The 22127-nt window shown below is 39.7% G+C and overlaps 2 protein-coding genes across 3 annotated transcripts in view; one reads left to right on the top strand and one right to left on the bottom strand.

The window, feature by feature from the left end:
• The window catches only part of LOC139937615 (uncharacterized), a 32754-nt gene extending 28590 nt beyond the window's left edge, over positions 1-4164 (bottom strand). The window contains exon 1 of the mRNA XM_071932842.1: positions 4048-4164. Within this exon, the coding sequence (XP_071788943.1) occupies positions 4048-4051 (4 nt within the window). The 5' untranslated portion in view covers positions 4052-4164. The remainder of the gene's footprint in view (positions 1-4047) is intronic.
• LOC139937613 (centrosomal protein of 152 kDa-like) overlaps positions 1-22127 on the top strand; it is a 45080-nt gene that overhangs the window by 5320 nt on the left and 17633 nt on the right. Inside the window, exons 1-11 of one of the 2 annotated variants that reach the window (XM_071932835.1) lie at positions 4899-5490; positions 8920-9047; positions 10131-10284; positions 11114-11706; positions 12060-12208; positions 13033-13188; positions 15305-15444; positions 16454-16654; positions 17794-17941; positions 19934-20025; positions 21502-21659. In XM_071932835.1, the coding sequence (XP_071788936.1) occupies positions 5401-5490; positions 8920-9047; positions 10131-10284; positions 11114-11706; positions 12060-12208; positions 13033-13188; positions 15305-15444; positions 16454-16654; positions 17794-17941; positions 19934-20025; positions 21502-21659 (2009 nt within the window). In that variant the 5' untranslated portion in view covers positions 4899-5400. Of the gene's footprint in view, positions 1-4898; positions 5491-8919; positions 9048-10130; positions 10285-11113; positions 11707-12059; positions 12209-13032; positions 13189-15304; positions 15445-16453; positions 16655-17793; positions 17942-19933; positions 20026-21501; positions 21660-22127 lie in introns of those variants that run through there. The other variant, XM_071932834.1, reaches the window with a different exon arrangement.

The raw sequence follows: 22127 nt of genomic DNA, 5'->3' as shown, positions 1-22127 counted from the left end.
TAGCAAGCCTCACCTGATTTTACTGCCGCCATGCAAAGTTTCAAATCGTATTTGTCTTTTGTAATTGATAAAGAAATACTGAGTGCTCGGACTGCTCGACTTTGTTTATTCCTCCATGGTTTAATGAGCTGTGATTACAGTACTCACTTACCAAAAGAAATAATTTACCTGGTTGCTTTGTGACAGAAGAATGAGACAGCAAATAAAATAATATTTTTGTGATCAAAATAACACAAGGCTTCAGTAGCAAGTTTTAAAATGAAAACATGAAGTTGCTTAAAAAAAGGTGCAAAACTTTGGTCAAATTGCTAGAATTAAGTCTTTGGAACCATCAACTTAGTATAATATTAAATATTTAAAAAACGAAGACAGGAAGTTTGTTGTGAAAATTCAAAGGATTTCTCCACTAGGTAATCTGGAGCAATAGTTCCTATCACAATGTGTATTACATCACTGTTTGTTAATCGCTTAATCCTTGAGACTATTGTTATGGTAGGACTCTTTGTCAAGGCCTGAGTGATATCCTTAGAAAGAAATCGATCAGCCTCGACATTAATTGAGCTTTCTTCAAGGACATTCCAGGAACCAACAACTTTGAGTGACATTTTGTTGTTTAGATGTTGTTTTGTTGATGTTTTTTTGTGTTTTTTAGAATTTAGGGATCAATTATTTGATTTTGTTTGTCCTTTTTCCAGTGTGTTAATTTTTAATCTTTTATACGATCATTTTTGGGGGAGGTATTTTGTTTAAATGAAGGAGGAGAGCATAAAAAACAAAACTACATTATCCTTATCCTATGTATTGAAGTTGCTTGTAAATCCACTAGAATCTTAGAGCAAATGGCGGTATAAAACTCGATTTCCAAATTGTAGGCGTTGGTAACTTTTGGACTGGTGTGACTGGCAAGTGGCTATAATAAATGCCTCTGTCGTCAGAGGGTAGGTTTTAATCAGGGAAAGAATATTGTATTTTTGTAAAATGACTCACACACAAATGGTTCCCAAAATTAGATTTTCTGTGTGTGTTTCACATGTGAATAAGAAATTGATCCAAGTCGATCTCTTGGTGGGGATATCCGACCTTAAAGGAACACGTTGCCTTGGATCGGTCGAGTTGGTCTTTGAAAAGAGTTTGTAACCGTTTTTTATAAAATGCATATGGGTAGAAAGATGTTGTAAAAGTAGAATACAATGATCCACACAAACATGCCTCGAAATTGCGTGGTTTTCCTTTTACCTTGTCGACTAACACGTCGGCCATTTATGGGGGTCAAAATTTTGACTCCCATAAATGGCCGACCATGTTAGTTCGCACAGTAGAAGGAAAACCACGCAATTTCGAGGCAAACTTGTGTGGATCATTGTATTCTACTTTTAAAACATCTTTCCAACCATATGCATTTTATAAAAAAACGGTTACAAACGCTTTTGTTTTGACCAACTCGTTCGATCCAAGGCAACGTGTTCCTTTAAGTTTCTGTAGTCACCCAACACTGGGCTTTTTATCGAACTGGCTTTTCAATTCCTGGCAGTTTTCCAACTTCCATTCTTTAGAAGTTCACCAGAAGCCATTTTCAAACAAAAGGATGTGTAAAGGGCTCTTGTATCCCGAAAATTATCTCTGTAAGACAGCAGCCTCCAAGGATATTGGCAGGATAATTTTTATTGACCTGTTATGCCAAACCTGGAAGAGCTTTATACTGAGTTTAGCCAACTAAAACGCTGAATGATCGTTATTTCCAGGAAAATTGCAAAAAAAACGGTGAATCAAGCATGAAAGGGCGACCGGTGGGGTTAAAATTCTTTAAGAATTATCGGGGGCTTTATTTCTTGGTGGTTTCTTTCCTGGGAATTATATCTAAAGTGTGAAAGAGGTTATTGTGAGACGTCCCCCTCCCCCCCCCCCCCCCACCCAATTATTGTTACAATGTAAAATGCAGGCCTGAAGCTTTGTTTCTGAAAGAGCAAGGGCACCAAACAAGCCACTTTCTCCTAGGAAAAGGGCACCTCTGAGGAAATTGCAAGTTTCTATTGGAAATTTTTTAGGGGCACCACATTGATGATGGGGCAAGGGGGGCGATTGCTCCCATACCTCAGTGGTGAAGTCTCAGGACAGAGTTTATTTTTGTAAATGGGTACTTCAGAAACTGTGGTCAACCTTTATTAGAGTACAAAGTAATTAGTCTGACTCTCTGAGCTATGCCCATCTAAGAAGGAATGTCCTAATCTCTTAAGTTCCATTCAAATCTCAGAGAATTGGTGGTATTCAAGCATTTCTAAAAGTCTTTCCTCCATGGGTTAAGCTCTCATGTTTTCACAGTTCAACCAGCAATGCATAGGGAGTGTAACAGCTTCTCAATTTGCCAACAAGTTTGAAATTCAATATCCATTGTATACAAACTGTCCATATCTCCAGTTTATTTTAATACAACCAATCATATCAATGGAGACTTTAATCCAGCTTTGCTGACTGGATCACAGAAGATTTGTGGAACCTCCCAAACAAGACCCAAACACTCCTACTGTCCACCCCAATGACTGTGTACTTAAAGCGTCTTTGTCATTAAAGCTGTATTATTTACTGCCTTTTTGTGTTGGTCTGGGTTGATGGATTGTTGATGGGTTGGATGGGTAATGGTACAATCGACCGGTTGGTTTCTACTGACGTCAACCTGGTATGGATGTCAGTAATGTGGACCCTGATCTTTGGGATGCACTGGACCTTACATAATCCGCTCTATATGAGTGCACATGGAGCGCCAAAAAGTTTACTTCAGTTTTTAGTATGAGATGGATGGGTGCATGGCACAGATATCATCAAAAAGGGGTGAGTACCCTCTCTTTGTTCTGTTTTATACTTTTTAGCTCTGTCAAGTTGAAAGTTACATTTTCTGAAAAGTTTTTTGTTAAAATTATCCAAATTCCAAATAGGTTAACTATCTATTAATACTTGAATCTTATCACTATTTAAGCTTAGGTCAGTTCATTTTTAAATTTAGCTTAAACAAGTTCTGAAAATGCACAGTTTGTACATATATACATGTAAGAATCGCGCCATACATGCTCAAAAAGAAGATCGTTAAAATTTCTGCTTCTTTTATTTATAGCATGTTAAGAAATGGCCTTCTTATAAGTTATTAGTATTAATGAACATTGTTCATTAAAAAAATGTTCATTTTCTGCAAAGTTACCAAAAAAGCCAACCTCTCTCAAATTTCACTTACAAATTTGTATTAACACAAACTTGTGGACACCATATAAAATAAATTTGATGTTTACAACAACCGGCTATTTATGTGTGGTTTTACTGAAATCAAGCAAAAGGATAAAGAGTAAGAAATGTAACTCTTCAAAAATGAAAGTAATTTGTTGAAATATGTACTTTTCTTTAAATTTCCAAAGTGTTGTTTTTATGTCGGTTCTATAAACATCGTTTACACCACTCTTGCGGTTTCAATATAGCTTCATAATCACACAGATTTGTGTTTGTTTCCTGTGAGTGTTAGTAGGAAGTACTGATTAGCATCTGGTTTATAGTGTGTACTGAACAATTATTATTATTATAATCATAATTACATGTAGGCTTCTATTGCACAAACAGATGCGTTAGAGTAATCTATTTTAAGCCACTCACTGCAATGAGAGACTTTTAGACGGTCCTTTTTCACAATATTGCGTGTGCTCAGACCTACGCGCGCAATACTGAGCATGAGTGCGCACGCTCAGAGCCGCAAGAAGAGACTTTTATGTCTGCTGCCACCAGCGTCTCAAAAGTCTCGTATTGTTATGACTACATATTTACTGCAAACTTAACATGCGACAAAACACCTTATAATTTATCTGCGGAACCAACAGCTAACTTCTCTTTAAAGATACATAACAAAATATTATAGCTAACAACAATTGTTATTAAAATGTTAGGCTTGCATCAAGCTATATTTTCTAAAGGACTATGTAAATAGTGTGTGATAGCTTAAAAGTGCTATTGGACAATTTCAAGCAGCTTTGGATTATTAAATTAAGGTTAAATTATTTATTAATGGCTTACCCATTGAGTACGAGAGAACTTGCCCTTTGTATGACAGCTGGAAGTATATAGAGCTGAACTGGTTTTGGAGGCCGTTCCCAGGAAGTTTGAAATTAACAGTGAAAGATCTGGCTTGGTTGATCCTTTCATGCTTGTGTGTATCACCGTTTCAGTTTCCTGCTAGCTAGCGCAAGATTCCATATGCGATATTCCCAAATGAGTCTTGCTTTTATTAATAGTCAGAGCATATTTTATTTCTGTGGAAGTTGTGCACTTTTGATACATGTAACGTTATCTGCAATGCATTGTTATTTCCTACTTTTAAAGGAACAATGCAATTTCATGACACTTGTTCAAAACTAATTAATTGTTATATTTTCAATTTTTCAATTTTTAATTATTCAAAACACATTGGTGAATTTTATTTAACAAACTTAATTTATAGTAACTTTAGACATAAAAGTAGGAAACAATTATGTGCTACTATTTTACATACATATGCTAATACGGGTAGTTTATTACATGATTTATGGATATCTTTTTCTTTTTTTTCTTTTTTTTTTTTGACTGCTTTTTGTTCATTTTTGTATGGGTAGCTTCAACTTTTTTTCATTAGGTGAGATAGTTATTTTTCAAACAAAGTAAACCAGACACTAGTATTACCTACTGTACTGTAATAGTTACTTAATTTCTGAGTTTGAACAATTTAGAATTCCTAGAAAAGAAATTCAAAGTAACCTTAGTTATCATTAAATAACTATCACTAAAATGTGAATTTGGTTCTTTAGATTTGACTTTCCAAACACTGAAAATATTAATACATTTTTATTTCATATTGCAGGTATGAACAATTAGAGCTGAAAATCAACAACTTCTACAATATCTCTGGACAAACAATTAATCAACCGAGAAGGAAATCAGCCTATCAACTAATTTTGTTGCCCAGTTACCATGGTAACCCATCTGGATATATGTACGGCATTTCTTCATTTTGCTCTCATCCACTTAGGAGTTCAAGATGTAATGATTTGAAGAGCAGGGACGTTGATGTAATCAAAGCTCATATGGAACACCTGAGAGAGTATTTGTTAATAATCAAAGTCATCACATGATATCCGACCAAGTAGACAAACCAATCATTTTCCATGGATTAGCATCTGATTTGAATAATTGTTATCCAGATGACAGCATATTCAGACTAGTTGTCATCGCTATTTGAACAACTGCATAAACAGACTAGACTCATTAACAATTCTTTACATCTGGCACATATTGCAAATATTGTGCATAGACTTTAATCAGGAATATCGGTGCCACATCATGTCACACGCTTTACATTTCCACCGGCTTCCAGGCATTTGAAAAGAAAAATTTATGTGTTTCTTGAAAAAGAATGATGTTTTTGTTCCAATGGGGGATGTGGAGCTATCAGAGTTAAAAGATATTGAAAATTCACTTTTCCAGGTAAGTTGGTAGTCTGATAATAATAATAATAATAATAATAATAATATAATAATAATAATGATACAACATGAGAAGGCATAGTTCGGATGAACAGTGTTTGTAATTGGTGCCAAATAAAAGGACTTTGGGAACCCAGTGCAAATTAATAGTTTCATGGAGGCAAGCAGTGCCATAGCAACCTTGACTGTTGTTCAAATTGAGTACCAGAGGTGGAATTCACAAAGAGTTAAAGTCACCTGGAAATATAATTTTTATTTTTTCAAACATAAGAGTATATGTTTAGTAACAATAAAACAATTTTTTTAGTTTGCAACGATTTATATGTTTAAAAAAATAGATAAAGTTGTTTGGGGGGTTGACTCCGCCTACCCCTTTTGTGACGTCAATCGAGGCAGACTTTGCCTTGATGCGTAGAGTAAACACACGTGCAAAGTATATGCAAGTCCAAGTCGTGAGTTTGTACGTTTCGAAAAAGGTTATTTTCTTGCATTTTTCCGGCAATGCCAACCAAGTGTATTGCTGCTGGATGCAGCAAAACAACTAAAGATGGGATCAGTCTGCATGGCTGGTCAGACTCACAAGAGCAGTAGTGCCTAGTGGTCCGGTCTGACAACTTTTTCAGCGCTGTGTAGCATTTTCTCTTCAAATATCGCAACTCGATTGACTTCACAAACAGCGCCCTCTCGGGTCAGGGCCTACTCTTAAATTTGTAAATAAGATAAGAACTAATTTTTTAGAACCTTAGTTAACTGTTTATTCACATTCCACTCATCAAAACACATATATTAGTGACAAAAGCTTTTTTTTTGACAAAATACCACTTCCATGTGACTTTAAGACTAGTCTTATCTCTAGTTGGGAAAAGTTACTTGACCCTTACTTAGGACTAGCCCTACTTTTTTGATATCTCCTAGGACTAGTCCTAACTTTTTGTGAAATCGACCCCTGGACAAGTAACAGTATCGATGTTTGAAATCCTTGTTGGCTACTGGCCAAGATGGAAGCATTCTGAGCTCCATTTGATGCCAATCCTTGAAGGAAGGAAGCAAGCTATTCATGTTTGCTCTGATGTGACCATGCTCATGCTGATCATTTAAAGGGAAGGTACACGTTAGGTAATTGTCAAAGACCAGTCTTCTCACTTGGTGTATCTCATCATGTGTATCACATCTTTAGCATAAAATAACAAGCCTGTGAACATTTGGTCTCAATCGGTCATCGAAGAAAAAACACCCTTGTTGGACGAATGTTTGTGCCTTCAGATAGGAATAAAAGACTTCTATCTAGCTAGAATTCTTTTATTATTTTAGTGAGAAATTACCTCTTTCTCAAAAACTATGTTACTTCAGAGGGAGTTGTTTCCCACAATGTTTTATACTATCAACAGCTCTCCAATGCTCGTTACCAAGTCAGTTTTTAAGTTTATATTTGTTTTCAGTAACTACCAAACGTGTACCTTCCCTTTAAAGACACTGGACACTTTTGGTAATTGGAACTCACTGTTTGTTTCAAGCCAACATACATTGTAGTTGTATAATACCATAAAACTAACCTTTGAAAATTTCAGTTCAAAAGGTGCTAGCGTTTTTGAGATATTACTGAAAATCTGGAGTAGTTATGTACGTCCACACGGGAAGAATAGATAAAAATATTGGAAAACACAAACTGAAAAGCGTTTCTGTCAGTAACACTTCTCAGTTTAAAATTTGGGGGGATAAAAAGTTATAACTTTTTCCATAACCACATTACCTCGAAGCGAAAAGTTCCTCATTTTTATACCATCCAAAGCTGCTGTACTTACCAAAGTGAGTTTGTATTGCCAAACATCATTACCAAACGTCTACAGATTATTTAAAGGAACACGTTGCCTTGGATCGGTCGAGTTGGTCTTTGAAAAGCGTTTGTAACCGTTTGTTATAAAGTCGATATGGTTTGAAAGATGTTTTAAAAGTAGAATATAATTATCCACACAAGTATCACTCGAAATTGCGTGGTTTTCCTTTTACCTCGTCGACAAACACGGTCGGCCATTTATGGGAGTCAAATTTTTGACTCCCATAAATGGCCGACCGTGTTAGTTCGCAAAGTAAAAGAAAACCACGCAGTTTCGAGGCATATTTGTGTGGATCATTGTATTCTACTTTTAAAACATCTTTCTAACCATATGCATTTTATAACAAACGGTTACAAACGCTTTTCAAAGACCAACTCGACCGATCCAAGGCAACATGTTCCTTTAACAATTCTTTTCCAAAACTAAAAGAGCTTTTAACATTTCATATAGACTGGTTGATATAACTTGTAGTGTGTCTTTTACGCAGTACTATTAATATGATTTGAAAGTTGTTTGTTGTCGGGTTGTTGTTGTTGTCTTTTGGGAGGGCTGGGTTTTCTCACTCTTTTGTTTCTTCTACTTTTGGTTGGGAGTAAACCATAGAGCTATATAGCCCTATGGAGTAAACAAATAAAAGTTCAGCTTGATTTCTAAACTGTAATAAGATTTGGATACATTTTAATTTAATGATATTTTTTATTTTAGTGAGAGTGATAAAGCATGGGACATGTCCTCCTGTGCCATGATGGGCCCAATTTCATAACGCTGCTTAGCAGAAAATACTGCTCGACAAATTTCTTTGCTAAGCAAACATTGAGTGGGGAACCAGTTGACACAAAGTAAACTTTATGGAATTTTGGCTGGTAACCTGTTTCTGTTAAGCAATACTTTTTTGTGCTTACAGGCTTTGGGCCCAGCTAGGTCTTGACCTTTATACTCCCATAGACTTTGTGATATAGTGGAAGTGTGTAACTTTGCTTGGATATCATTCCTGGTTTATTGAATGTATGCTGAACCTCCATCCATCGATTCATATAGGAAATTCAAATCTTGTAATGAGTAAAAGTCGACCCTTAAATCTAAAATGTTTTAAATGTTTTCATTTTTCGTGTTAAATGATCTGGTTTAGCTGTAAGCATAGTGAACACACAACCAGTAGGCATCACAGTACATCACAGTACATGGCATTGTGAATGGTTATCTAATTGAATACTTTGCAAATTTCAACTCTGGAATATAATGTGCCAGTGCTCAATTTCAAAGAGCTGCTTAACGGCTAATGTTTTGCTTACTACTTGATTTCCATTGTGTAGCGCTGCTAATCGTTAACACATTAAGAGGCATGCTAACCTTCAGGTGCGTAATAAGAATGATGTAACAATACAGATCCATGGTGAATGCGTAAGATGACCGCCTAAATATCTTGCTAACCTATGAAATACACTTTTGATTAGCAAATTTGTTTACTACTGTAAGCACAAAAAATTGCTTACTATTAAGCAGCGCTATGAAATTAGGCCCATGCAGCTCTATAGATTTTGTCACAGGTTGAAACACTAATTGACTCTTCTCCTGTTTTTTTTTGTTCTTGATAGTTACGTGAATTGTTGACGACTGCTCTACCAGATGACCTACTAGACGATGACACAGCCTCATTTTCCAGTCATGAGTCAAGCGGCTCCCTTAGTCAACATCATGACAATCCACAAACTGCTACAAGGAGGTGAGTCATGCCTTAATCGGGATACTGCAGGCTGTATTCAGGGATCCGTTGGGAAATCTTATCACACCGTCTTCCAAAAACTATAGGTTGCCCAGCCAGTTTCAGCAAAAAATCATTCAATTTCATTAAAGACACTGGACACTATTGTTAATTAACCCACACCTGTGACGTCATGCTATTGTTAAAGCGCTATAATGTATAATGGCTTTAAGGGTACTAATTCATTAAATTTTGTCAAATACTGCAGGATGTTTTCAGGGATCAGTTGGGAGATCGTAACACACCCTCTTTGAAAAACTACAGGTTGCCGAGCCAAGTTCAGCAAAAATTCACTCAATATTATAAACACTCGTTCCCCAAACCACGCAACTTTAGCTACTATTGCTTTAAATTTTGTTTTTCCGCAGGCATGATTTTGTTTTTCTCAGTCTGATTCATTTCAGTCAATCTATTTTATTTATAGGCATTCAATAAGGGAATAAAAGGGTAGCGACGAGTTCTTTAACGGCCGATTAAAACAGGCAGGGTAGTTGCAGTGTTATAAAAGCCCGAGCTGAAGGCGAGGTCCTTTATCGCACCGCAATGACCCTGCAAGGTTTTAAACGGCCGTTTAAGAACGAGTCACTACTCTTTTATTCCCACTCATAAATGCCTTTTTGGTTAAAAGGCGTGATAAAGCAAGAAGCTTTATAAAACTTAATATCCGTTTCCGACGTGCTTGAGCTCTGTATGTCCGTGTGCTGCACTGGTATGACTGAGACGCCTACTCCACGACAGTTTCCGGATTCGATAGTGCGCATATAGTCTTGGTGCAAGACATTCTCGTTTTCCTTTCACACACAGCGTGGCCAGCTCACCGACAGCAACCGCATCACCCGTTACAAGAAATGTCTTGCACTAAGACTAACTAGTTATACACTGTAAGCAGAGTCAAGCTGGTAATTATCAACCATTTAAACACCCCCAAGTGACGTGCTCTCCACCAATAGGAATAGAAGAAACTGTCTGAGGTATTTATGAATGGGGGTTTAAGAGGAAACTATCAAAGATGATACTAATTATGTTGTATTTATCTCCACCAAGCCCTGATCCTTGGAAACACCTGAGGCAGAAGCTTCCTGCTCATCACAGACTGATTCAGCATCAGACGCAGCAGACATCCACACCCAATAGCTTCAGTAACCCACCCCCTCTCAAGACGCCTGGCCCAAGCCATGAACATCAAGCAAGTCAACAGGTGAGTTGTTATACACCCATCCCTCTTAACACTCTTACATCCAACCATTACCATCAGTCACCTAGTGAGTTGTTAACACTCACTGGGTTCAGTAACCCAACCCCTCTCAAGACGCCTGGCCCAAGCATGAACATCAAGCAAGTCAACAGGTGAATTGGTCAACACCCATCCCCTCTCAACACTCTTACACCCAACACTCACCACCAGTCATCTAGTGAGTTATTAACACTCACTGGCTTCAGTAACCCGCCCCCTCTCAAGACACCTGGCCCAATCCATGAGAATCAAACAAGTCAACAGGTGAGTTGTTATACATCCATCCCATCTCAACACTCTTACACCCAACACTCACCATCACTCATCCAGTGAGTTATTAACACTCACTGGGTTCAGTAACCCGCCCCCTCTCAAGATACCTTGCCCAAGCCATGAGAATCAAACAATTCAACAGGTGAGTTGTTCAAAACCTAACCCCTCTCAACACTCTTACACCCAACCATCACCAATAAGACATGCAGCAATTACAAAGAAAAAGACGGCAGGCCTAATACTTCAAGGTGATTGTCTCCATGCCCTCCGGGCATTGCCTTGGTGTCCTTGAAAATGGTCTAGTAGAAATTTACAATTTCGTCACGGGGTGCCCTTTACCATTGAGAAAATGCCTTGGTGCCTTTACTCTTTCAAAAACGAAGCACACAGGCCTAAGGCGGGTAAGGTACACATTTGTTTATCTTGTATACATAAAGTTCTGTATAAATCATTTGGTTTTGCAACTAATATGAAAATATGTTGTGAAATTAAAATCAGTCTTTGCATATTTTGCTTGCAGCACTACCTCCCTACAAAGACCAATGGCGCCCATCATGTCCATAATGGGAACAAGCTTGTGGAGTCATCAGATAATGAGTGGATTGAAGAACATACCATAGGACAACAATATGAACGAGGCGAGATAGAGGGCGCTGTTAGTGATGAGATACCAGAAACTGGGACCGCATTTCCTGGACATGAAGCGCAGCAAAGGTTTAGAAACAATCAATATGAGCAACATTATGATGTCCAAGGGATGGAGAATGGATACCAGGACTATGGTAACCATGCTGATTACCAGGCAACCAATGGGATGAATGGATACCATCATGAATATGCTAATGAGGATCAAGCAACCAATGGGATGAATGGATATCATCATGAATATGCTGATGAGGGCCAGATGCAGAATGGAGGAGATGAAGAACCAAGCTACATTGAGGATACAGAATCAAATCGCCCAGAGCTGAGGTACAATGAGAACGTCCAGCAGTATGACCCATCAGACAATCCTAAACACACTCAACAGTATTCAGCCAATGCTCAGCCGCATCACCAAGGGAGGAATGTGAACCAACCAGGCAACCATGGATTAGAACCATCCTCAGTTAGGTATAGAAACAGGCGCGGTTGGGGTCAGGTTTAGTGATGCAGCCATAGTGGGCGGTGCCGGGCGGGCCTGCCCAGAACTAACAAATTTAGTCAAATAATCTCTAATGCGCCATTTTGACCCAGGGGAAACAATGTCAGAAGTGCTTTGATCCTCCTTCGGGCTGTGATAAAGCGCTATATAAAAATCAACTACTATTAATTATTTTTAAGATTAATGTTGTTTGTTCAACACTTTTGATTTGACCTCGGGTAGTGCATGCTCATTACATGTATTTAGACTTTGCAGCTGCTGCAACATTTGTGTGGTTTTAATGTGTTCATTTTGGAACAACTCTTTTACAACTCTTACCCAGAGTCCAATACCGAGGTGGAACTTCTCAGCAGAATGAACCGATGCATCAAGCAAACCAACCCAATGGGTTTCCTACAGTTAACAACCAAGCTACTCCGGGATTTACACAAGATGCTGAGGACCCTTTGCAGAAGCAGTTTCTAGGTGCTGGTGAGTAAACCAAAGTCTGCATTTCTAGCTTCTACGAATTGGGCCCAATCTCTCAAAGCCTGTAAGCACAAAAATTACTAAGCATAAACAAATTTGCTTAGCAAAAAATTGATACCAGCCAGAATAACATACAGTTGTACCATTGCTGTGAATGGTAACCAAGTCATTTCTTGCTAAGCCAAGGCGTTTGCAAAACAGAATTTTCTGCTTGGCAGCTTTATGAAATTGGGCCTGTTCGCACATGATACCCATAACTGTGTATTAAGTTTGCGGTATCCCACTTTTCTGTGTGGATTTGTTCTTTGGCAACTAGTTCTTGCTTTTTTTTCTACAGCCGGGGCGTTGATTTCAGAATTTAGGAGGCAACTTAGTTTTGCAAAAGAACTGCTTATTAACTACTATCCGGGCCTAGTTTCATGGGGACGCTCCTTAAGCACAAAACATGTTAGCAACTGTTTTGTGCTTAAGGAGCGTCCCTGAGCAGAGTTTCTATTTCATAAAGCTGTTTACTGTAAGGGTAAATGCTGGATAACCCGTGGTAAGCATATGAGTGACATAACACTGCAAATCCATGGTGAACGTGCATGCGTGCCTAGAAGTTTTCTGCTTACTTGAGAAAGTATGCTGAAATACGTTTATGCTTACGCATATTTTTCTGCTACAGTAAGCACAAAAATGTGCTTACGGGTAAACAGCTTTATGAAATTGGGCCCTAGGCGGAAGGTAGGAAATCTGCCTTCTTTTGCTTAAACCGAGTGGACTTCTTGTTATATCCATCACCTTTTTTTCCTGATATTTATAGATCTTTTTGTTTGTACATGAAGGTGGTGATGAGGAGAGTAGACAGATGGCTCAGCTGCAGATCTTATACAAGGCAAGAGGTAGGGAACTAGACCATCTAAGCAGCCAACTCCAGGTTCTTAAGGAGGAGTCAGGGAGAGAGAAGAGGATTCTAAATCATCAACTCGCTTTGGCTCAAGGTAAATCTTCAATCATCTTAAAACTATAACGTGCCTAAATCAAAGGTTTGCTCAAAGGCACTGAGGCACAGAAGAAATAAATAAGTCATTGATGGTAGGCCTCCTGAATTAAGTGGGCTTTCAGAAGTGACTTGAACATGTTGAAGGATGTTGTGTCCCTGATGTGATTTGGGAGTTTATTCCAGAATTTGGGTACTGAGAAGGCTCTATCGGCAAAAGTGGTGTGGCTTGATCTTGGCACAACAAAGTATGGTGAACAAGAGCTATTTGACTGAAGGTGTCTCCATACAGCACCTCCTTTCAGCATTTCCATGATGAGGGGCTTGTTTAACGAATTCATGCTCTGGTGATTCTGTTCTGCAGAGTGTGGGTTCGAATCCCGGTCCTGACACTTGTGTCCTTGAGCAAGACACTTCACATCAATTGCTTCTCTCCACCCAGGGGTAAATGGGTACCTGTGAGGGCAGAATTGTTTTTTTGTGATTGATTAGCCTTGATTGCGCTACAGATTTTGCGACACAGGCTGTATACTCCCCAGGGAGCTGAGATGGTTTAAGGAATGATTTAAGGCCCAGTGACATGGGGTAATAATGTTGAAGCGTCACTGCGTGACAGACCTGAGCGCTATATAAGAAGCCACTATTATTATTATTTATGTAAGCCCTTGAACCAGTGTTGTTTGATGAGTTCTTGGGTGATAGAGTCGAACTTGTGTTTGTTTGAGATGAGTCTCGCAGCAGTTTGTTAAGGCTTTTAATCCTCCTTGTCATTTGTTGACTCACTCCAATCAGAAGACTGTTAAAGTAGTCAAGTCTTAAAGTAAAAAACAGCCTCATGCCATTGTTTTTCCTTGACAACAAGTTTCATAAGGCAGCACTTCAGATTTTGAAGTCTAAGAAATTTTACAGTTAGTTACCGTTGAAAAACAAAGCGGCCACTGCTCTTTGTCGCCATTTCCCGATGAAGAACCTCAGCTTGGTCCCTTGGTCGTATAGATTTTTCACCTCAGCTTTCCACTTGAGCTTATCCTTGCCATCAGCTGCCTTGAGGTCATCCAGTACGTACATAGGTGAATCTTTAAGGCGGTGCATTGAGATTTCATCACTTTTACTTTGCTTTGGTAGGACAACATCTTGACGAGCATGTCGCGTTGTTTTCAATCTATCAGGGGCTCAGCTTCAAAATCAAACCTTTCACCAGGATGGCTCTGACTACCTCCATGCATTTCTCATCAGCAGATTCTTCCAAACCAAGTATTCTGAAGTTATTACGCCTGGAGAAGCATTTTTGCTCGTTGATTTCAGCCTGCTGTTTTGTTAGCTTCCTGTTCTTTCCTCTGCCGTCTCGGTGGGCTTGTCTATCAGGGGCTCAGCTTCAAAATCAAACTTTTTCACCAGGATGGCTCTGACTACCTCCATGCATTTCTCATCAGCATATTCTTCCATACAAAGTATTCTGAAGTTAATATGCCTGGAGAAGCGTTCTTGCTCGTTGATTTCAGCCTGCTGTTGTGCTAGCTAGGTCTGGACAGCAAAGAGATTTGTTTTGAGCAGGTCTACAGTATCCTCTAAAATATCTTTTGCTTTTTCGAGTTCTGCTATCCTCTCACTGTTGTATTCTATGGAGGCCTCGAGTTGTTCTTCAAGCTGCCGTTACCCCCTTCCTCTCACGGGGTCATTCTTGCAAGCCCCATGACTGTGGCTGTGCACTACATGTAGAGCAAATTAATACGTACAAATGGTGCTATTCTTTAAACCAAACTTTGTTTTTATAAATTTTTTGTTTTACCCATACACTGATGTGTGTTAGCACCGAATACTCAATACTTTCCCGAGTCCTGTGAACAAAATATCACAGGCATATTCACTCGAGTGGGGTTTGAACCCTCGACCCTTGCAGTTCTATAGTAGTGTCTTACCAACTAGACTACCGAGACTGCACGGTAGCTAGAGGCAATGCGAATCCTATGTATTGACAGTGGGTACCGCAACAATATAATAGATGTTATATCGCAGATAAAGAATATATTATTTTGGGGTTTTTACCCATTTTTTTCTTTAACAACAAATTTCATAAAGGAAAGCCAACATGTTCTTTGTATTTGTCTTGATTGAAGGAGAGAAGGCGGGAGTGAATGCCAGTTATGAGCACTGTCAGGAGCTATTGATTGCATCACAACAAGAAACCAATGAGCTCAAAGGGCAGCTTCAGTCAGCTCATGTACAGATACAAGCTCTCAATGCTGCCAAACATCAGGTCAGACTCAAAATAAATATTCCCAAAGTCATGATTTCAATTTTGCATGGGACTGATTATGGCATGACGCACACTCAACTGTACGACTGCCTAATGCACAACTATATTTGCTAACCAAAAGTGTACGCATGCATGATTGTAAATAGCATATTTTATGTGAAAATGCTCATTGTATAAGAGCCAAAGGTCTTGATGGTGTTTTTACCATCTCAAATCATGTGCATTAAATCATATACAAATTACAATACCATGTAACCCAAAATAGCACTCTGCATGGGTGGTTTGACTAATCAGCAACCCTACTGCAGAATTCAAAACCATTATTCGGCAGGAAATTTCTTGCCCCGTTAATGGGAGCCCCAGTTGACTAAATTGGTGGTGGTAGTATATCTACTTCCTGCTTGCCTCACCTACAAACTAAGTAAATGCTTGTTAGAAGGATTTATCAAGGATATTTTTAATAAGGGAATCAATGTGTGGTGAAGAGGTTTTCAACTAGTGGTTTAATCCCAACGAGGCCTGGTTCTTGATAATTTTACCGAGATGAATTTGAGGTAAATTATCAAGAACCAGGCCTCGGCGGGTTTAAATCACTAGTTGAAAACCGATTCAACACACTTTGATTCCCATTCATAAATACCTTTTCGGTCAAAAAGTAAAATAAATGCAAAAATTATAATTGTTAAATGATTTTTTTCAAGTTGAAAAAAATTGACAACACAACAACCCTCCAGCTATGAAATGGTAAAGCCCTCCGCCGCCCTCGGGTAAACAACTCCTTATAAGGGATTGATGTGCACGTCACGCGTAAAGCGTGATGTGGCACAACTGTTTCAGCCGTTGCTCTCGACCACGCATGTTTCAACACTTTTTACTGGTCATAAACAATGGTTTGTAAACACCCACATGACGTGCTCTCCACCAATAGGAATAGATAAACTATCTGAGGTATTTATGAATACCCCATAACTGAAACTGACTTTCCAGATTTCATACATGTATATCACAGGTAGAGGAGAAGCTTCAATCAACGGAGGCTGCTATAGAAAGCTTGTCCGGCCAGCTGATTGAGCTACAACGATCACAACCTCTAGCCAAGGCTAGAGAGCAGCAGGACGGACTACTGAAGAACTTTCAGCAACGATACGAGCAGGAGTTAACGAGACTCAAGGAGAAGGTGGACAGTAGTCAAGGGACCTTAGAAGATAAGGTTAGTTCCTTATCTGAAAAACAAGCGGCGTGTCAAGAACAAGCGGTTAAGAGCACTGGATTCAAGCTCTGGTGTTTGATCAGCAGAGTGTGGGTACGAATCCCGGATCTTGACACTTGGGGAGGTAGTGCTTTGTGCTCTACCGGCCAGGCTTCCGATTGATGATACCCTAGCCTACATCCATATGTACTGTAAAAAGGGGTAACCCTGTTCCAGCCCTAGGAGTAGGTGGCAACCACCCTCTGGAAACAAATAATTGTTGTCCACACCTTGACGTGGCCTTCAGGCCTTGTGTGTCTGGCGACAAAATAATAATAACAAAAATAATTTTTTTAAAGCGGAGGAGTCATCATCAGTGTTGTTTTTAGTTGAAGGGGTTTACTTCTTCTCCTTGGCCCAATTTCATAAAGCCTGTAAGCACAAAAACTTTGCGTAACACAGAATAGTATTGCTTAGCAGAATCAGGTTACCACACCAAATTACAACTCAAAGAAACTTCCCAAGTAGTATTTTTCTGCTTAACAGCTTTATAAAAATTGGGACCTGGGTGCATGAGAATTTTTGCCACATTTTGGAAGAGTTAATGTTACAAAATATCTTGCTGATCATGAGCATGTAATAAGCATTTTTGAGACATGGCAGACACAATGCTACACACTAGATTTGGGTAAATTTGTCTGTATCCATCCAAACCAAATAGTGCAGTCCTAGACCTTTATCATGGTGCAGCCATCTTCAGTTTTTCCAAATGATATCAATGTAACCAAACCGAGGCTGGAAGAACAAAATAGTCTGGTTCCTATTTGCAAAATTCATTTGCATTCATTATTGTTATTCAATACAAGAAACATGACCAAGATGGAGGCAGCATGATAAAGAGATAGTTTCCACTATCTTAATAATACTATTAATGAAAACAAGTTACCTGTTATTTCCATCTTCTTGGAAGAGTGGTTTGTCATGAAACTGCTGGAGGTTTGTTTCATAAAATACATCTGGAGCATTTGAATCAATAACCAGCCGAATACTGACTGCAAAATAAATGCTTGTATACTCAACTTAACTTTATGTTGTATAGTGTATATCAGCATAATGAGACAAGGATAAAATGTTTTGATCGCTCTTATTTGAATGCATAGAATAATGAGGTTGCTAGTCTTCATCACAAGCTGTCTAGTGTTACCAAGTCAGCTGAGCAGCAGAGACTTGAACAGGGTAACACCATCAACACATTGACAAATCAACTACAACAAAGCCAGAAACAATGCAGAGATTTACTGGAGACAGGTAGGAAGAAAAGGGGTTTGTTGTTTTTTGTTTTGGCCCTGAGTGGAGTGTCTTGGCCAAACGGTCTAGTGCACCAGACTCCCGTAGCCCATTCTGGTCAAGCGATCTAGTGCACCAGACTTGGATAGCTTGTCGTAACCAAGCGATCTAGTGCACCAGACTTGGATAGCTTGTCGTAACCAAGCGATCTAGTGGACCAGACTTGGATAGCTTGTCGTAACCAAGCGATCTAGTGCACCAGACTTGGATAGCTTGTCGTAACCAAGCAATCTAGTGCACCAGACTTGAATAGCTTGTCGTAACCAAGCGATCTAGTGCACCAGACTTGAATAGCTTGTCGTAACCAAGCGATCTAGTGCACCAGACTTGGATAGCTTGTCGTAACCAAGCGATCTAGTGCACCAGACTTGGGTAGCTTGTCGTGGCCAGGCAGTTTAGTGCACCAGACTTGGGTAGCTTGTCGTGGCCAGGCAGTTTAGTGCACCAGACTTGGGTAGCTTGTCGTGGCCAAGCTATCTAGTGCACCAGACTTGGGTAGCTTGTCGTAACCAAGCGATCTAGTGCACCAGACTAGGGTAGCTTGTCGTGGCCAAGCTATCTAGTGCACCAGACTTGGGTAGCTTTTCATGGCCAAGCGATCTAGTGCACAAGACTTGGGTAGCTTGTCGTAACCAAGCGATCTAGTGCACCAGACTTGGGTAGCTTGTCGTGGCCAAGCTATCTAGTGCACCAGACTTGGGTAGCTTGTCATGGCCAAGCGATCTAGTGCACCAGACTTCGGTAGCTTGTCATGGCCAAGTAATCTAGTGCACCAGACTTGGGTACCTTGTCTCGGCCAAGTGATCTAGTGCACCAGACTTGGGTAGCTTGTCGTGGCCAAGCTATCTAGTGCACCAGACTTGGGTAGCTTGTCGTGGCCAAGTGATCTAGTGCACCAGACTTGGGTAGCTTGTCGTGGCCAAGCTATCTAGTGCACCAGACTTGGGTAGCTTGTCATGGCCAAGCGATCTAGTGCACCAGACTTGGGTAGCTTGTCGTGGCCAAGTGATCTAGTGCACCAGACTTGGGTAGCTTGTCGTGGCCAAGCTATCTAGTGCACCAGACTTGGGTAGCTTGTCGTGGCCAAGTGATCTAGTGCACCAGACTTGGGTAGCTTGTCGTGGCCAAGCTATCTAGTGCACCAGACTTGGGTAGCTTGTCATGGCCAAGCGATCTAGTGCACCAGACTTGGGTAGCTTGTTGTGGCCAAGTGATCTAGTGCACCAGACTTGGGTAGCTTGTCGTGGCCAAGCGTTCTAATGCACCAGACTTGGGTAGCTTGTCGTGGCCAAGCGATCTAGTGCACCAGACTTGGGTAGCTTGTCAGGGCCAAGCAGTATAGTACACCAGACTCGTGTGGCGTGTCATGGCTGACCAGTCTAATGCTCCAGACCCAAGCTCTGGTGTTGTCAGCAGCAGAGTGTGGGTTCGAATCCCGGTTATGACACTTGTGCCATTGAGCAAGAGATACTTAACCATAATTGCCTCGTAAAAAGTTTTGGAGGTAGTGAATTCTGCTATACCAGTCAAGCTCCTAGTGGATGATACCCTTGCCTACATCCTTCTGTCATGTAATATTCTCTGTAACAAAAACCCTCTCCTATGTTCCATGTATGTGTAAAGAATAAACATCGTTTTTTTAAGGGAGTTGTGATACCATCGAGTAAGAACGCATTAAAAATGTCCAGATTATTTTTACACAAAGGAGAGGGGTTTTGCTTCTCATCAGCGTGACCGAAGTGACGCTGAAAGCCTAAAATATTCAGATCCCCTTTTGGTATAACACAAATCAGTATGCATTATAGTGCGGGGAGCAAGACAAAGTTGGTGGCAGCATTATACATTTTTACTTTCAAACCTTCAAAAATGCTAAAATGTTTTTGGCTTCCACTGAAGGCTAATGGTACTAACACTTGTTTTCATCTGTTTGATTTCCTTTTACGGTTGACACAGGATCCCTTCAAGAGATCAACCTCCTACGTGTGCAGCTCCAGCAAGTTGAAGCAGCACGTAGCTTCAGTGAAAACATGACGGCAGCATTACAGGTTGGAAAAGTTACTTTGCTTTATTTTCTTGTGTTACAGTTTCAAACAGAGAACCTGGACTTACTGTGTGGAGATCATAAATATTCATTGATGCAAAAGCTCTCCAGTTTGGGAAATCTACTAAATCATCGAGCAAGACACCTTATTTTCGTAAACAGTAAAAAATACATTGATTTTTCCATAATTTCATGTACAAAGTCTTCTGTTGTGAGCATTCTGACAGTGCAGTGTGCAGCAATTACTCGTCTATATTAATATATAATCATCATCATTATCACCACCATCATTGAGGCTGTGTTCATCCAGTGTAGGATGTAGCCTCATGTAGACGCCATTTTCTATATTTCTTGCAGTTCTGGGCCCAATTTCATAGAGCTGCTAAGCACAACAATTTGCTTAGCATGAAATTTCTTTCTTGATAAAAACAGGATTACCAACAAAATTTCTATTTGTTGCATATTGCTTGTTACTAGTAATCAGCTGTTGTTTGCTTATCCTGAAAATCACATGAAATTTGGTTGGTAATCCTGTTATCAAGGAAGAAATTTCATGCGTAGCAAATTTTTGTGCTTAGCAGCTCTATGAAATTGGGCCCTGGTCCATGTTGTTCCTACATAATACCCTGATGGCATCTCTCCATCTTCTCTGTCTACCTCTTTTTCCTTTTCCCTGACCTTGGTTGCCAATCAATTATTCCTGTTGTCCATCTGTTGTCATTTCGTCGCGCTTTATGTCCAGGGGTGGATTTAAGAAGAAGTTAAGACTAGTCTTATCTTGAGTAAGGATGAGTTACTCGTCCTAACTTAGGACTAGCTGTACTTTTTTTAATATCTCCTAGGACTAGTCGTAGGTTAGAAAAAGTCCTAAACTCTTTGTGAAATCGACCCAGTCCATCTATATTAAGCTTGTTAATTTTTGTTTTTTACCCATACACGACAAGTCCTTTCTATTACAGAAAATGCTCACCTCCGATACCTACAAATGCATTTACAATGCCCAAGCACAAGCGACTCCACTGAACAAAAAACAAAGCACCCCTCCTTGCACTGCAGGTCCCGTGTGTACACACAAATAACGCCCTTCTTTTTCACAGCTCGGAAAACAACGTAGCAGTATACACACTATACAGGCAAGCAGTCCAGTTTCCAGACACCTCCGTTTTTGATGTCAGAATCGGCCATAAAATAGAAAATCCCGGTGGATTTTGAGGGAAACTCTTTGTGAAATCGACCCCAACCCATCTAGATTTAGCTTGTTTTATTGTCCTTATGATGTCTCTTACTCCAGTTCTCTATTAGTCTAAACAGAAATCTTGTCTGGATTTTGAGGGAAACTCTTTGTGAAATCGACCCCAACCCATCTAGATTTAGCTTGTTTTATTGTCCTTATGATGTCTCTTACTCCAGTTCTCTATTAGTCTAAACAGAAATCTTGTCTGCGTGTTATTTTGATGCTTAATTTATCTCTGGTATAAAGGAGGAGTTGTCTGAACTGAAGGAGCAGCTTCAGATGTATGAGTCTGCCATGGAGTTAGGTGTAATGTCTGCCAAGTCACCAGAATCTACACAGAATGCCAAGTCATTTGCCGTAAGGAATCTAGCCAAGTCTGATTGGAAAACGCCACAAATCCAAAGGTACAAAAGTTTTTGGCTCATACTTGCAATAGCCTTAAGGCCCAGTCACACAGGCCCCAATATCGAGAACGAAAACGTTTTTGTTTTTTATGCAAGTCGCCTGACACACAAGGCCTGAAGGCCACTTCAAGGTGTGGGCTACAATTATACTGTCCAGAGGCCGTTGCCACCTACTCCTAGGGCTGAAACAGGGTTACCCCTTTCACAGTCCATACGAATGTAGGCTTGGGTATCATCAATTGGAAGCCTGGCCGGTAGAGCAGAAAGCACTACCTCCCCAAGTACTGAATATACAGTGTATTGGGTAACACCAAAATGAATGTTCTTTATCTCTATGCAAACTTAACATCTATTAAAATCTACGTATAATTATCAACTAAGATAAAGCCAACCTTGGTCTTAGCTTACAGATCCTTTTATATATGGTAGACTTTATATGAACAACAAATTATACATACAGTATACAAC

The sequence above is a fragment of the Asterias amurensis genome, chromosome 5 (genome assembly GCF_032118995.1).
Source record: "Asterias amurensis chromosome 5, ASM3211899v1".
NCBI lineage: Eukaryota > Metazoa > Echinodermata > Asteroidea > Forcipulatida > Asteriidae > Asterias > Asterias amurensis.
This window is presented reverse-complemented; position numbering and strand designations above follow the sequence as displayed.